At 40.9% G+C, this 15,921-nt stretch overlaps 1 protein-coding gene across 2 annotated transcripts in view; it reads right to left on the reverse strand.

Annotated features, from left to right (window-relative positions):
- The window catches only part of VWA8 (von Willebrand factor A domain containing 8), a 254,315-nt gene that overhangs the window by 102,889 nt on the left and 135,505 nt on the right, over positions 1 to 15,921 (reverse strand). For both annotated transcript variants that reach the window (XM_075918951.2, XM_075918952.2), the window contains exon 21: positions 13,665 to 13,741. In XM_075918951.2, coding sequence (XP_075775066.2) covers positions 13,665 to 13,741 — 77 coding nt within the window. The remainder of the gene's footprint in view (positions 1 to 13,664; positions 13,742 to 15,921) is intronic.

Here is a 15,921-nt window from a genome sequence, read left to right on the forward strand (position 1 = left end):
AATCAATGTTCAGCAATAAACTTTTGAAAGAACAATACATAATGTTTTGTTCAGTTATGAACATTTCAGAGTGACAAACCACCTCCATTCCCGAGTTCATAACTCTGAGGTTCTACCATATGCTATATTTGAAAGACTTCTCCACATTGCTGACTGTTGATTTTTTTAACATTAAAACTATAAATAATTGGCATTTTTGTCACCAGTATGCAGAATTTCACACCTACACCAAATGACCTAAACACTCAGTTTCCCTAGTTCATGTTTACCAATTAGTATCAGTAAGCAGGCTCTCACAGAGCATTGCAGCCTCATCACACTCTGCACACAAGCAAGGAAGTGGGAATATAGGAGCTGGTGAGAAAAACAGTCTGATAAATTGTCATCCTGTTTAAGTGGGACAATTCATTCTGTCCTATTTAAAGCAGAAACCAAAAAAACATGTAGTGCATTCCTACTGGCTTATTTTTGCTTGTACAAAAAGAAAAGCCCTTCAACTCTTCTAGATTGGGGTGGGCAATAATTTTTTGCCGGGGACCACTTCGGAAATTTTTGAAGTTGTCCCGGGCCGCACAGGACGGGGCAGGGCGCATTGAGCAGAAGGGGCGTGGACAAGATATTTCAGGGTTCCTCATCCCCAGACAATGATTAATCTGACGATGAGGGAGTGCCTTTGCCCCCACCCCACATTCCCCCAAAGTGCCCATGCCCCTGGCATGGGAGGAGACTTCCCTCACTCCCCTGCCTCTAGGCCAATTAGGCCGTGTCCAGACTCAGGGGTTTTTTCGGGAAAAGTAGCCTTTTCCCGAAAAAACTTCCCCTGCATCCAGACTCAAGCCGCGTTCTTTCGAAATTATTTCGAAAGAACGCGGCTTTTCTTTCGATGGCGGTAAACCTCAATTTACGAGGAAGAACGCCTTCTTTCGAAAGTTCCTCTTTCGAAAGAAGGCGTTCTTCAATGTAAAGAGGCCGTCTTCGAAAGAGAGCATCCAGACTCGCTGGGTGCTCTCTTTCGAAAAAGCGGATTTCTCTTTCGAAAGATCCGCCTGCAGTCTAGACGTGATCTTTCGAAAGAGGCTCTTTCGAAAGATGCTTTCGAAAGAGCCTCTTTTGAAAGAAGCCTGCAGTCTAGACATAGCCTTAGGGCTTAGAGGCAGGGGAGCAGGTGAAGCCTTCTCCTCTCTGCCCCCATCCTGCGAGCAGCGCGAAAGCGCCACATGGTCCTGGCAGGGCGGGAGGAGGCTTTGTATACTCCCCTGCCTCGAGGCCCTAATTGGCCTGGGGGAGGGCGAGCATGCAAAGCCTCCTCCCACCCTGCCAGGAGCATGTGGCACTTTGAAGCGTCATCCACAGCTCGCGGGGTGGGGGCAGAGTGGAGAAGGCTTTGCGTGCTCCCTCTCCTCCAAGCCCTAAATGGCTTGGGGGCGGGGGAGCAGCAGGGCCTTTGCCCACCCTGTTCTAGATCATGATTCTGCTGGGTTCATGACAGTGTCTCCAAAACACTTGTTGACATTTTTTCCCTTACTCCATCCCACAACTGTATGGCTGTGTCTAGACTGGCCAGTTTTTCCGGAAAATCAGCTGCTTTTCCGGAAAAACTTGCCAGCTGTCTACACTGGCCGCTTGAATTTCTGAAAAAGTACTGACTTCCTACTGTAAGAAATCAGTGCTTTTTATGGAAATACTATGCTGCTCCCGTTCGGGCAAAAGTCCCTTTTGCGCAAAACTTTTGCGCAAAAGGGCCAAGGTAGACAGCTGAGATTTGTTTTGCGCAAAAAAGCCCTGATCGCGAAAATGATGCTTTTGCGGAAAAGTGTCCGTGCCAATCTAGAGGCGCTTTTCTGAAAATGCTTTTAACAGAAAACTTTTCCGTTAAAAGCATTTCCGGAAAATCATGCCAGTCTAGACGTAGCCTACTTGTTTTACTTAGGCAGGTTTTCCTTCTGTTAGATATGCATTGTTGCTGGTGCTTTGTTTAGCTCAGATGGATTTTTTTTTCTGGGATTTACACATTTGTTCAACACTAACTTGTCTCAACTAGTTACACGTTCTCTGACTTAGATTCCCTATATTCAATGGAGTAGCTGTGAGACCTCTAAAGTCCCACTAGCAGAAGTACTTACTGAACAAGATTCTTTCTTTAAAATTACTGGTGGTGGAGGAGAAGAGGTAATCCTTCTGCTGACTCTGACCATTTCCTTTAAAACTATGTAAGTCTTAAAAAAATAATCTATTTTGGGGGAAAGAGATGCAGTAGGTGGCTTATAAAATGCACTTCTTCACTAAGGGACTGGATCAAAATTACTATTTATTTCACAAAGGCCACCAAGGGAGACTAGATGGAAATTACTACTTATTTCACTTAGGAAATTACTACCTATTTCCACCAACCACTTGGTTCCCCATACCAACTTGGATCATAATTCAAATCAACCAGCTACAGAATTGATATAGTAGATTGGTGTGGAGCTAGTCTACAGAAACAAATCTACTCTGCACTGGACAGGGAAAGATGGAAGGAAATAGTGAGGGAGGCTTTGGACACCAACGGGTGCTGAGCCCATGGTTGTTGTTGATGATGATGAACTATAGAATAGACGTTTCCATATTCTATTGCCAATTTCCAAGTCCTCTAAGTCAGGGATTTTCAAACTTTGGGTTGCAGCTTGTCAGGGTAAACCACTGGCTTCCTGCAAGATGCTTTGTTTACCTGAGTGGCGGCATGCATGGTTGCTCACAGCGGCCACGGTACAACATTCCTGGTCAATGGGAACTGTGGGAAGCTGTGCAGGCTGGGCCACCACTTCCTTCATCTCCTGTTGGCCAGAGATGTTGAATCACAGCCTTGGGAGATGAGAGTGGCTGTATCTATGGATGCTCAAACAAACAAAGCATCTTGAGGGTTTACCTTTATAAACCACGACCCAAAGGAACTAATTTCTTCCCCCAATGCAAGACTGCTGGGATGAGCCTTTCTTACTGCAAAAACTGGAGGTAGTGCATATTTATTCATCAGGTTTGTGGCTTGACCACATTCCTTCCATCCTTATTCCCAATTAATATTTTTAAAGCTGTTTGGAAATGCTAAATTATTAATAAATGTAGTATTAAACAATAATTTCTGAACTGGAAAGAGCCAGGTACAAGTCTAGTCTTGAGTGAGACAGGCTATGGGAGAGATCAGTGCTAGAAGGAATACCACTGAGTAACAAATTTTCCCTTCTGAATCCTGACCTCTTCTCCATTCTGAGACACATGAGATGTAATTAGGCAGGCGGATGAAGCAAGAGATAAGCAGGACAAAACAACGATGTTCCTGTTTTCCTAGAATTGGTATTATGAGCGTATTCCAAGCAGTTTCTCGCTGAATAATGTTTCCACTGAGGACTGAATGTCAAGCTAGTAATGCTAGTTGACAGTGTCCAGGTGACAGCTTTACAGATTTCTTCTGTAGTGGCTGATGTATTTTCCACCTATGGCATTACTTGGAAAATGTTTGAACAAACTCTGATTCCTTTTATAACCGACTTGCAACTAACAGCAAAACAAGCATATGACACTGTTTAACTGAGATGGGAGAGTGAACGGTCTAAGGCATGTTATAAAGAATCCAGTGCAAACATCTGGTTTCACTGGGGATAATTTTTCTATCATGAAAACAGCAGGAGAATTTTGTCCAAATCCTTGTGTAGGCGGAGAGGACGCAATGTTAGGAGAATTTCTTTGGAAAATTTTTCCATATCATTTAGGATCTGCAGCTCAACAGCCAGATACAGGAACTTGCCATGTGATTCAAGATCCAGCCTGCTAGGAAGACAGCTGGCTCCTCTCAGGAGGTGAAGAGACTGACAACTGCTTCTTCCTTCTTTATCTTTCAAATTCCACTTCTTATTGGTAAAATGGGAGAAAGCGAAAGACCTGATTCGGCCATGTATTCAGGCAGAATTCTAGTGAACTCTGCTCTGCTTTCATGATTAAAAATAGTCTCACCTTTGTATTTCAGCTGAACATAAATACATCATTCTGGGGTAACTGAGGTTGATGGGTATTTGGAGAACTATTTAGTGGCTCAGGGACTGTTTTGTGTAATTGCTGATGGCTTAGCTACTCTTTTCTTGTGTTTAGTGTTCCCTGATTGCTATCTTATCTGGATGCTTTGGAGCCTTTGTGACACTTACCATCTCTGTGTGCACTTACAATTATATCCCCTACAGCCCGGTCTACAGCAAAGGGGAAAGTTGACTTAAGATACGTTAATTACATAACTGGAGTCCAAGTATCTTAAATCGTGTTTTAGTGCCAATCGCTGAGCAGGAGTTGACAGAAGCACATGCTCCCATTGGCTTCCCTTACACCTTATGAGGAGCAGGACTATCAGCGATGACAAGAGTGCCCTCTCAGTTTGAATTACCCGCTAATTTGAACCCCGGAAGATTGACTGAAGCAGCTTTGATTTTCCCCATAGCGTAGACCAGTCCTAAGATTCCTCAGCCAAGCTACTATCATTATTTCAGCAATACATTTACTTGTTTAACATTAACAGAACTACTTGTGCTACAAAAGGTACAACTCAGCATGAGGAAGGTGGCAGAATCAAGACCGCAGAAACTATATGTCAAATTAACCTTTGTAATCACTGTGCCATTTTCAAAGAGAGAAATAATAAATCCCCCCCCCCCAAAATATTTTATTACATTATAATGAAATTATCTCATCCTACTTTCTAACTCCTCGATGAGGGAAATGTCCTACAACTCTCGCACTGTGTGAAAGAACAGGTTTCACTCAGTGAACAGCTGGAAACCCTTACAGCAACTTTAGGGAGAAGTGAAAATCTCTGCTCTTTATCTTAATTGTACTTCTCCATGACTGCCAAACAGCAGCAAATTTGAGCTGAGTTCAGTTTCCAACAAAGTAAACAAGCTCTCTAGAAGCTAGAATCTGCCAATTTCTGTGCCAGCCATTTAGGCAGTTTATGAAAGGCGGTTTATGGAAATCGAAAACATAAACTTGGACAATGACTGAACACACACACAAAAATGAAAACGGCATTCACGTAATAGTCACTGCTTCAATCTCTTTGATGGAGATAAATTTATATTGCAAAAGTATTATTGTTAATGTATATTTCTCATCTCATAAACTGTTCAAAGAATAAAGCACGTTAGGCTATTTTGTTCAGTGATGCGTGAAAAATATAATAGTTTACACATGATTTTCTATTATTCAAATTTATAACAAAGAATAGATATTATTATTATTTAGAGGTCTGCATGGAATGCAGAAAAAACACTTTCAACTGGTACATCAGGTAAAATATTGTCACTTAATACTTCTTCCTTATTTTGGCACAATTGCCCATGAATACATATAACTCAACCTAAAACTTCAAGCTCAGTAAGAGAACAATTTAAGGAATTCTCTGGGACATTAACACAAAAATGGGTTTCCTGTGATTGATAACTTGTAAAATTCAGTGTGGCTCACCCATATTGGTTCCAGGATATTAGAGAGAGAAGATGGGTGAGTTAGTATCTTTTATTGGACCTTTTATTCTACTGGTGAGAGAAACAAGCTTTAGATCCCCACAGAGCTTCTCATTGTGACTTGAAAGCTTTGTTTCTCTCACCAGCAGTAGTACGTGTAAGATGGGTATACCTGCCAAGCTCAGGCATGCATGCAGATATATTTTGCCATTTAAATTGTTTTGTGCTGTCCTAGATTTTAGCTACCCTGGTAAGAGAAAGATGCCCATCAAACATCAGCTGGCAAGAACAGCTATATCTTAATTCTACTATATAAGCTGCCCAAGATCACTAAAGCTCTTCTTTCAAAGCAACTTTTTAATTTAAAATAAATAAACCTGAAGTCAAAGCTTAAAGGGTAATTTTAAATTATCCAACTGGGAATGCAGATAATTAGATTTTACAATGATTATGTGATCTGTAAAGAATGGAAAGAAAATTATCAAAAGATTAACACACAATTTGTACAAAACATTGCTTGTAGGGACACCAAAAACTCATTCTCAGTCCCCCTTTCATTTGATTGTTAAAGATCTTGAAATAATCATGTTTATTTTGAAAAGGACAGCATGTGTGTCAAGTCAGTATCTTCTGTTTAAAACTGGAATACTTCAGCAATTTAGCAGTGAAGTAGAAAAAGCACAAGACACATTTTATAGCTTTTCAAAACAGAAATTAATATAATCCCTTTAATCATCAACCACTAAAACAATATACTGTAGTAGCTAAGACAGGGAGGTATAGGTTCTCAGCCAGAAAGAAGCTACACTTCAAGAAGCCATTATGGGCACCAATTTAGCCCTCCCACTTGTGGGCACCAATTCAATCCAGTTTCCAATGGAGATTTTATAGGGAGCATTCTGTCAAGACAGAGACAGACAGACATGCTGAAGTTCTCAAGCAGCACTTTCTACTTGTACATTTTTATCACTATCAACAATTAGGATATGTATGGTGAAACAGATGTTTACCCTTATTGACAAATCTAATCCCTCCAACCTACAGATATTTTAAAACTTGGTGTCTCCCCACAACTAAATACTTTTTTTAAAAACTAACTGAGGATATTGTATTCAAGAGTTCAATGCAGTAGATACAAGAGGAACACTAGAGTTTCTATGGTTTTGAAATTACATGTAACTACATAAAGTTTGTTTATACATATAATCTGATCTAATCTGGATTTTTAAACTATACTTTGGAAATATGAATATTTTGGTATGTTCACATGTAACCAAAGATTTTAGTGAGTAGAACGGGCCTGGTTCAAATTTCATACTTGCTCAATTTGGCTGAAGCTTTAACAAAGCGTACATACACACACTTTCATAGCTACATCACTGAATTCTTTGAAACGTCCTGCTTAACAGAAATCCAGAATTCCTGATTTGTAATATTTGAAAACTTAACCTTCTACATGTGATCACTTGACAATTCTTAAGAGGTCTTCTTAAGCTAAAATACTTAATATAAGAATGGAGTCAACTGTTACCACAAACAGATTTTGAATCTGACAGGTATCTTTAGATTCACATTCAAATCCAGGAAAATAAATATCAAAATAGGAACACAAACCAGACAATTGAGCTAATATTTGTTTTTTAAAAGCATTTTGATCACTTTTGCTCTGTTCTTTCAAAAAGCCTTATAACTCTGGAATCATCTATAGATCTTCTAAAGACAAAACGTCAAAATCAATCCTCCAATTTTCTCTTCCATTATATAGCTGAACAATAAGTAGGACTGAGTGAACTTGTAGGATCTGAAGTTTTACATTGTTTAGTTTCTCAGTGCAGTTATATTACCAAAAAAAAAACCAACCAAACAAACAAAACATCAACCCCCAAAACACCCAACACTCTACATTTGTACGTTGCACTTGTTATACTCAGAAGAAGCACACGGAATCTTTTTAGAGAAAAAGGCAAGATGTCACATTTATTAAGAATACAGTATCAAAGCAGCTAGCACATGCTTCAAAAAGACAAGCTCACTCCAGACAAAGGGTTTCATATTTTATTCTTAATAAACCGGGTGTCTTGCTTTTTCCCCGAAAAAGATGAGGGGGACTAGATTTGGAGCATCTTATAAGAAGTCTTATAAGCATAACACACTTTCACAATAGAGAGATTGCCCTCCAGTACTTGTATGAGGGGAATTGAAAAATACTATTTATTTTGCTTATCTTTTTTACAGTGCAAATATTTGCAATAAAAATAATAATATAAAGTAAGCAGTATACACTTTGTATTCTAGGTCATAACTGAAATCAACCTATTTGAAAATGTAGAACATCCAAAAATATTTAATAAATTTCAGTTGGTAGTTTACTCTTTAAAAGTATGATTAAAGCTGTGATTAACTGCTATTTTTAAAATCGCAATTAATTGTTTTGAGCTAAGTGTGACTAATCAACAGCCCTACACAGAAGCCTATCCATGTTAGCTATTTCTGAGGATTTCATTAAGCTTGAATAGAATGGGGTGAATTCCACAGTTCCCAGGTGCTGAAACTTTTTACCCCTTCTTAAAGGTTTTTTTACCACTTTGATTAGCTATAGCCCAAGCTGTACAGACTTGACAACTAAATTTTCTTCCAAGAAAAAGCTTGAGTCAGGATTCTACACAGAAAGAATTTATAATGGAAATGTAGGGATAACTATTATGCACTTGAACCTTTGTTATCCAGGTGTCCCTAATCTGGGAACATCCGTGGTTCGGACTCTGACAGGGGGAGGAGAAAGTGGCTCTGTGCACTGCTACTCCCCCCACCCCAGCTGGGGGAAGAGCAGCAAAGCAAATTGCTTCCTTGGAGGCTTTTCTCCCTCTGCTCCCATAGCGGTAGGGTGGGGGGGGGGGGAAGAGGGGGAATGCCTGGGAGTGTCAGGAGGCCCGGAGCTACTCACATCCCCCTCTCAGACATCCCTCACCCCCTGAATTCCTGCACCCTCCCTCCCAGACCCGATATGTATTGCTGTCTATGTTACATGTGAAATAAAAATTCAATACTTTGAAAAATGTTATTTTCACCTTCAAAAGAAAAAGTAAATGAATACCCATAGTCTGGAAAATTTCATAGCCATCATAGCCTATTTCTTGCAGTTGCTAGAATAAAGAGATTTATGTATATCTCTAGACAAAAAAGGGTGGCATCTTAACAGAAAGGAAGAATGAGTGAGATGGCAAGATGGCTGAGGTAGGGTTCCCCCCCTCCCCTGCTTTTCTGTACCTTTTCTGCTGGAAAGAGACAAGCTTTTGAACTTACACAGAACTCTTCTTCAGAAAGAACTCTATCACAAGTGTATTCTAAAAAAGCAGCTTGATAGTGGAAATACATTTAAAACAAAGAGATGCATTACTAAATGCTTAAATAATAGAAGATATTTGCATTTCAGCAAAAGCCTTTTTCCATATATCATTATCTTCTAATGTGACAGTAGAAGAGAAGCAAAATGACTCTTTTCCATTTTATTATACCAAAGGAGTCTTCTTATGCTGTTTTTGTATAGCAGCTGGGAGCTTACATTTTTTTATCTGTTACTCTCATCAGTGCTAAGAAGGGTTTATAGTCTAACAATGCACATTTTTTTTCCTTGAGTCTTCTAAAAAGCTTTACTTTTCCCATTGTGGAATCTCTTTGCTATGAGAGGCTTTGTAAATTTTAAGTAAATTCTCTCACCTCTATTTTTCTTCAAATTTATGAAGGCTCTCCCACACCCCACTCCATACCTCCATTTAAATAAAATCACATTTTTAGAGTAATTTATTCTACTAACTTTGGTGTCAATTTTTTAATACACAATTTTTCATTTCTCTTCATGTGATGACAATTTTTAACTAGTAAAATAACAGACAATAACAGACAACAAAAGTTAGACATGTCAAAAGACAGCCTAAGACCATTAAAATAATGTCGCTAACAGTTTATAATTTAAAAACTCATAAATACTTGATTATGATTTTACAAATAGGGTGCCTTTCATTTAGAGGGATCTCAAAGTTCCTAAGAAACTTCCAATGTAAGAATCAGTTCACCCACAAATTAAGTATAATCTCTTTGAGAAAGAAATGTGACAAGCATTCAACAGCACGAAACAACACTAAAAAATAGTTTAGGACAGCATGTAAAAAAACTCAAAACCTACAAATTGCAACTACAGACAGAACATAATTATCCAAATAAGAATTCAGCCAGGATTCTACACAACACTTCACACACTTGTAAATAAAAATGCCATGGAGTCTGTAATGACCACAAATAGTCAAATTCTCCGTTAATGTTTACATACTGCCTCAGAAGGAAGAGTACAACTTATCATATTCACTAACTGTAAATAATTGTTTTCTTGGCATTTTCCCATACTTAGCACAGCCCTACTTATTTTATGAATTTAAAGCCACATTTTGCATGTCTGCTTGTAATGGGGTAGCCATTGACCAAGACCATATTCATGGCCAGGGTAGCTTTGCAGGCACCTAGCCCCCTTCTTGCCAGTTGTTTACTAACTGCACACAAGCTTTACCATGGATAACAGTACTCCCTGCCTGGGGCTGATTTAATAACAACAGCAGTTCTTAAAAATCCTCAGGGTCCCAAAATACAGTCTATCATCACACAACAGTCCATTCTTCACTCTGGTGTCTTCTCCCACAGCTATAGCGCTTTTTCTGTCCCAGTCTGTACTCAGAGCCTATATTCCCAGTTCTTCCTAGCTAGATCTTAGCATTCTGGCACTGGCATGTAAGCCCCCAAACTTCTAGGAACAAGCATTCTGGGTTGCCCTACAGGAGCAACCACTGATCTATACTGATGGATTCTTTGGTGAAGTGTCTGAGAAGTCTGATCTATACTGATGGAAAAATCCCTTCCATTAGAGAAACAGCTGCAGCACCTTACCAATACTGCTGAAGCCACTATGGCAGGAGTTGGCAATCTATGGCTCTCTAGGGAGACAGATATGGCTCTTCTGGAGTCTCAACTCAGCCCCCTTGCTCCTCCCTCAACAAGGAGCCATTGCTGGCACTGCAGCCTTACGCCCCCCTCCCCCCTCAAGACGAACTGCAATGGGGGGAGAAAGCCTGGAGGCACCCTGCTGAATCCCGCACATGGGGAACAAGCAGAGAAAAAAATGACTTTGAATGACAGCATTTTCCTTCCCCCTGGCATGACAGAAACCAGGAACCAAAGATGGCTCCCTGTGTACTGCTAATTTTTTCCTTTGGTACACACTTCCCGCAGCCTACCCTGCCAACCCTTCCCGAAAACATGTTACGTGATGCCTGCTGCTCAGCACAAAAACAAGTGCCCCCAACACCTCATGCCCAGACCCCCTCCAACTCACACCCCCGGCCAGACAGCCTGCCCCCAAATCCCCTGGCCAAAATCCCCCTGCCTCCTGGCCAGAAACCACTTGTCCTGTTCCTCCTGGACAAAATCCCCCCTGCCCTCTGCCCCCATCCAGACACCGCTTGCTCCAAGCCCTCTGGCCTGTGAGCCAGTCCCCTCGCCAAAATACCCCAACCCCACCCCCTGGCCAAATTCCCCATGCCCTCTGCCACAGCCAGTCAGCCTGACCTATGTTCAAAATCCCCCCCGCCTCCTGGCCACTCAGCCTACCCCCTGTCTAAAATCCCTCCTGCTCCTAGGCCCCGAGCCAAAATCTTCCCCTGCTCTCTGCCCCCGGCCAATCAGACTGCCCCAAATTCCCCCTGCCCACTGGCCAACTCCTCCCGCCCTGACCTTTGCGGATCGGTCGACCAGGGAAGCCTTTGTTGACCGCTCCCTTATGCCTTGTGAAACTAGGTTTACCAGAGCGGTCTAGACTGCCCCGCTGTGCCGGATCAGCTGATCGTCGGCACAGCTTGGCGGCCATTTTAATTTTACTGAAGCAGGGATTATTTAAATTCCCGCTTCTTTGCCTATGCTGAATAAACGCTTTTACATAGCTCCGTCAACAGAGCCATGTAGTCTAGACATAGCCTCTAATACAGATCTTTGTTGACCACTTGTTCTGAATTTTGATGTAGTTTGAATCTTTGATTTGAAAAAGTTGCCAACCCCTGCACTCTTGTGTAGACATACCCTTACCATATGGCACACTACTTCAGGGTAGATTCATATGCCTACTCTAAATGTTTATATAAACAAACTCTTAGTTCCCCTGAAAGTCAACAGAATTAGATGCTTTTAAAAATGGAGCTTATAGTATTACAACTGCTATAGTGCTGCAGCTATACCACTGCAGCAGCATTGTGTGAATGCTCCCTACATTGATAAAAAGGTGGTTTTTTTTTTGTTAATTTAGTTAATCCATTTTTCCAAGAGATGGTAATCAGATGAAAGGAAGAATTTTTCAGTCTGCTTATCTGCATCTATTCCAGTTAGATCAATCTAAATATGGAACTCAGAGAGTGAAATGTTTCAGTGCTCTGAATAACACATCTAGTTCACACTAATTTTTAAGGTGTATATCTGAGAGTTCTAAGTCACTGAGAAATTTTTGAAAACTTTTACACTGCACAATTTTTTCAAAATAAATTACCATATTTACTGTGGTCCAACTAATGCTAAAGATGCGTCTCATTAAAAAAAGGCCTTAACTACTGTTATGCCCAATTGCAGCAATTTCTTCTGCAGCAATTCATTAATTATAAACACTATTAAGGACATGTGATATTTAAAAATACATGTCGTTAGTTCCAAAAAGTAAAATATTTTGTTGCATTATAGTACTTACTTGTACTTCACCACTTACTTGTACTTCACCAACCTATTCTTGTACTTCACCACTGTGTACATATATTACATAATTATTATGCAGACACAGCTGTTCCAATGTTGATCAAACTCATACATGTGAGTAGTATGCCTGAATTAAATAAATGCGTGCCTGTCCAAGAACAGGTGCTACATACTACAAACTATTATCCTGTATAATAGGTCTCTCATGGGGATTCAGAGTCCCAAGGTATGGAACTGATATGTGAACACTGATTTCAGATGAGATAAAGTGAGATGGAATTAATCTTCACCTCTACATTTTAAGGAATGCAGAGAACATGGGCAAGCAGTCAAATAATGAAAGGGCTACGGAAGAGAAAATCACAACCCATCAGTTACAGTATATTTGCCTTCAGTCTCCACCACCTGACACTTGCAGAATCTAGTCAAATTGATGGAAGTTTATAGGAAGCGTAACTCTGCTGATAATAGGCTTCATATAACCCAAGTATTAAAATATTAACAACTATGACAGTAAGAAAAGTTTGCAGTTACTTTCCTGCAGTAAACAGTATGTGTTAATGTGTTCAGATGGGCTGATGCCAGCCAGTTACTGAGCCACAGAAATACTGCAAAAAACAATAGGTGATCATCACCCCAAGGCAAAGATCACACATTTTTTAATAAAGACAATTTCTATATTGTCAATCAACTGGCTACTGGCTGAAGAGAAAGACAGCTATAGAACCATTAACTACAACAAAGCACATATCTTTTGTAAACCTACACACACATGACAACTTACCTGACACTGGATTCTGAAAATATGCCTCATTATTTATTACCACCATCACTGAAAAGTCCTATAGAATTAAATATAAATAGACTTGAACCTCTTTAATCCAGCAATCCTGGGAAACAGCATTTGCCTGAAAAGCCTCCAGCAGAGCATGTCACTGTGCTGCCATTCCCCCATAAGAGGGGGGAGGGCAAGTGGCAGTGCGCAGAGCTGCTTCCACCTCTACCCACCAGGGTCTATACAAGAGGTGTTCCCGAATTAGGGACACCCAGGCTGTGTCTCCACTGCATCCCTTTTCCGGAAAAGGGATGCAGATTAGACACTTTGGAATTGCAAATCCGCGGGGGATTTAAATATCCCCCACAGCATTTGCATTTACATGGCTGCCGCTTTTTTCCGGCTTGGGGATAAGCCGGAGAAAAGCGCCAGTCTAGACGCGATTCTCTGGAAAATAAGCCCTTTTCTGGAGGATTTCTTATTCCTACTTTCAATATAAATAATAAACACAATATAAATAATAAACACAAATTTGAGAATATGAGATGTAAATATCTAAAAGCCAAGTAGTGAAAATCAAGATGACATTAAAACAAACACATCATATCAAGAGATATTCTTACCTATGCAGCTGTAAATATTCTCTAGGTCTATTTAACAGGTGAAGGAATCGGTCAACAATCTTGTTTTTTCCCACACCCTGCAATAATATATATATTTTTTAAATTACAAAAAAAGAAGAGTATTTTAATGTCCAAGAATTGTCAAGAGAATAAAGTCAGAACTCCTTTACAATATAGCAAAATCTCACACCACAAGATATGATCACATTTACAATACTATTTTTCCTAACAACATATTTTGTCTGTCCTAATATACACACACACACACACACACACACACACAGTGATACAGTATGTGTGTGGGGGGGGGCGAGGTGTATGTGTGTATATATACATACACATCCACACATATATTATATAAGTAACAGCTGAACAGAAATAGATGTGCAGCAGTTATCATATTACCAGTTGTACTTTCCCTCTTAGAAATATTATTAGTTTTGTAGTTCTTATTTCTAGTCTTTATTTCATATTCAGCATTATTGGTTTAAAAAGACAGCAGATTTAATCCATGGGTCCAGACTTAATGCACCCGAGGGTACTGAGGGAGTTGGCAAATGTCATTGAGGAGCCTTTGGCCATTATCTTTGAAAAGTCATGGAGATCAGGCGAAATCCCGGATGATTGGAAAAAGGCAAATGTAGTGCCCATCTTCAAAAAAGGGAAGAAGGACGATCCAGGGAACTATAGGCCGGTCAGTCTTACCTCGGTTCCTGGAAAAATCATGGAAGGGATCCTAAAGGAATCCATTTTGAGACACTTGGATGAGAGGAAAGTGATCAGGAATAGTCAGCATGGATTCACAAAGGGCAAGTCGTGCTTGACCAATCTGATTAGCTTCTATGATGAGGTAACTGGCTCGGTGGGCATGGGAAAGTCAGTGGATGTTATATACCTTGACTTTAGCAAGGCTTTTGATACTGTCTCCCACGCTATTCTTGCCAGCAAGTTAAGGGAATGTGGATTGGATAAATGGATGGTAAGATGGATAGAAAGATGGCTAGAAGGCCGGGCCCAGCGGGTAGTGATCAACGGTTCGATGTCAGGATGGGGGTCGGTTTCTAGTGGAGTGCCCCAAGGTTCGGTTCTAGGACCGGTTTTGTTCAATATCTTTATTAATGACCTGGATGAGGGGATAGATTGCACCCTCAGCAAGTTTGCAGATGACACTAAGCTAGGGGGAGAGGTAGATACGCTTAAGGGCAGAGATAGGGTCCAGAGTGACTTAGACAAATTGGAGGATTGGGCCACTAGAAATCTCATGAGATTCAACAAAGACAAGTGTAGAGTCCTGCACTTGGGACGGAAGAATCCCAAGCATAGTTACAGGCTGGGGACCAACCAGTTAAGTAGTAGTTCTGCAGAAAAGGACCTGGGGGTTACAGTGGATGAGAAGCTAGATATGAGTCAACAGTGTGCCCTTGTAGCCAAGAAGGCTAATGGCATATTAGGATGCATTAAGAGGAGCATTGCCAGCAGATCCAGAGATGTCATTATTCCCCTTTATTCGGCTTTGGTGAGGCTACATCTGGAGTATTGTGTCCAGTTCTGGGCCCCCCACTACAAAAAGGATGTGGAAGCATTGGAGAGGGTCCAGTGGAGGGCAACCAAAATGATTAGGGGTCTGGAGCATATGACCTACGAGGAGAGGCTGAGGGACTTGGGTCTGTTTAGTCTGCAGAAGCGAAGAGTGAGGGGGGACTTGATAGCAGCCTTCAACTTCCTGAAGGGAGGTTCTAAAGAGGATGGAGAGAGGCTGGTCTCAGTAGTGACAGATGGCAGAACAAGGAGCAATGGTCTCAAGTTGTGGTGGGAGAGGTCCAGATTGCATATTAGGAAAAACTATTTTACTAGGAGGGTAGTGAAGCATTGGAATGGGTTACCTAGGGAAGTAGTGGAGTCTCCATCCCTAGAGGTGTTTTAGTCTCGGCTTGACAAAGCCCTGGCCGGGTTGATTTAGATGGGATTGGTCCTGCCTAGAGCGGGGGGCTGGACTTGACGACCTTCTGAGGTCTCTTCCAGTTCTATGATTCTATGATAAGGGGATGGTTGGATGAAATAACATGATCTTGGTAACTAATTGACCATTCATTATCAGTTGGAAATAGGTCAATGGAGGGATGATAGGAGTTGCTATAGGGAACTTTCTGGGTGTCTGGCTGGTGAGTCTTGCCCACATGCTCAGGGTTTAGCTGATCGCCATATTTGGGGTCAGGAAGGAATTTTCCTCCAGGGTAGATTGGCAGAGGCCCTGGAG

This window comes from Pelodiscus sinensis, chromosome 1, assembly GCF_052426305.1.
Source record: "Pelodiscus sinensis isolate ZL-2025 chromosome 1, ASM5242630v1, whole genome shotgun sequence".
Classification (NCBI taxonomy): domain Eukaryota; kingdom Metazoa; phylum Chordata; order Testudines; family Trionychidae; genus Pelodiscus; species Pelodiscus sinensis.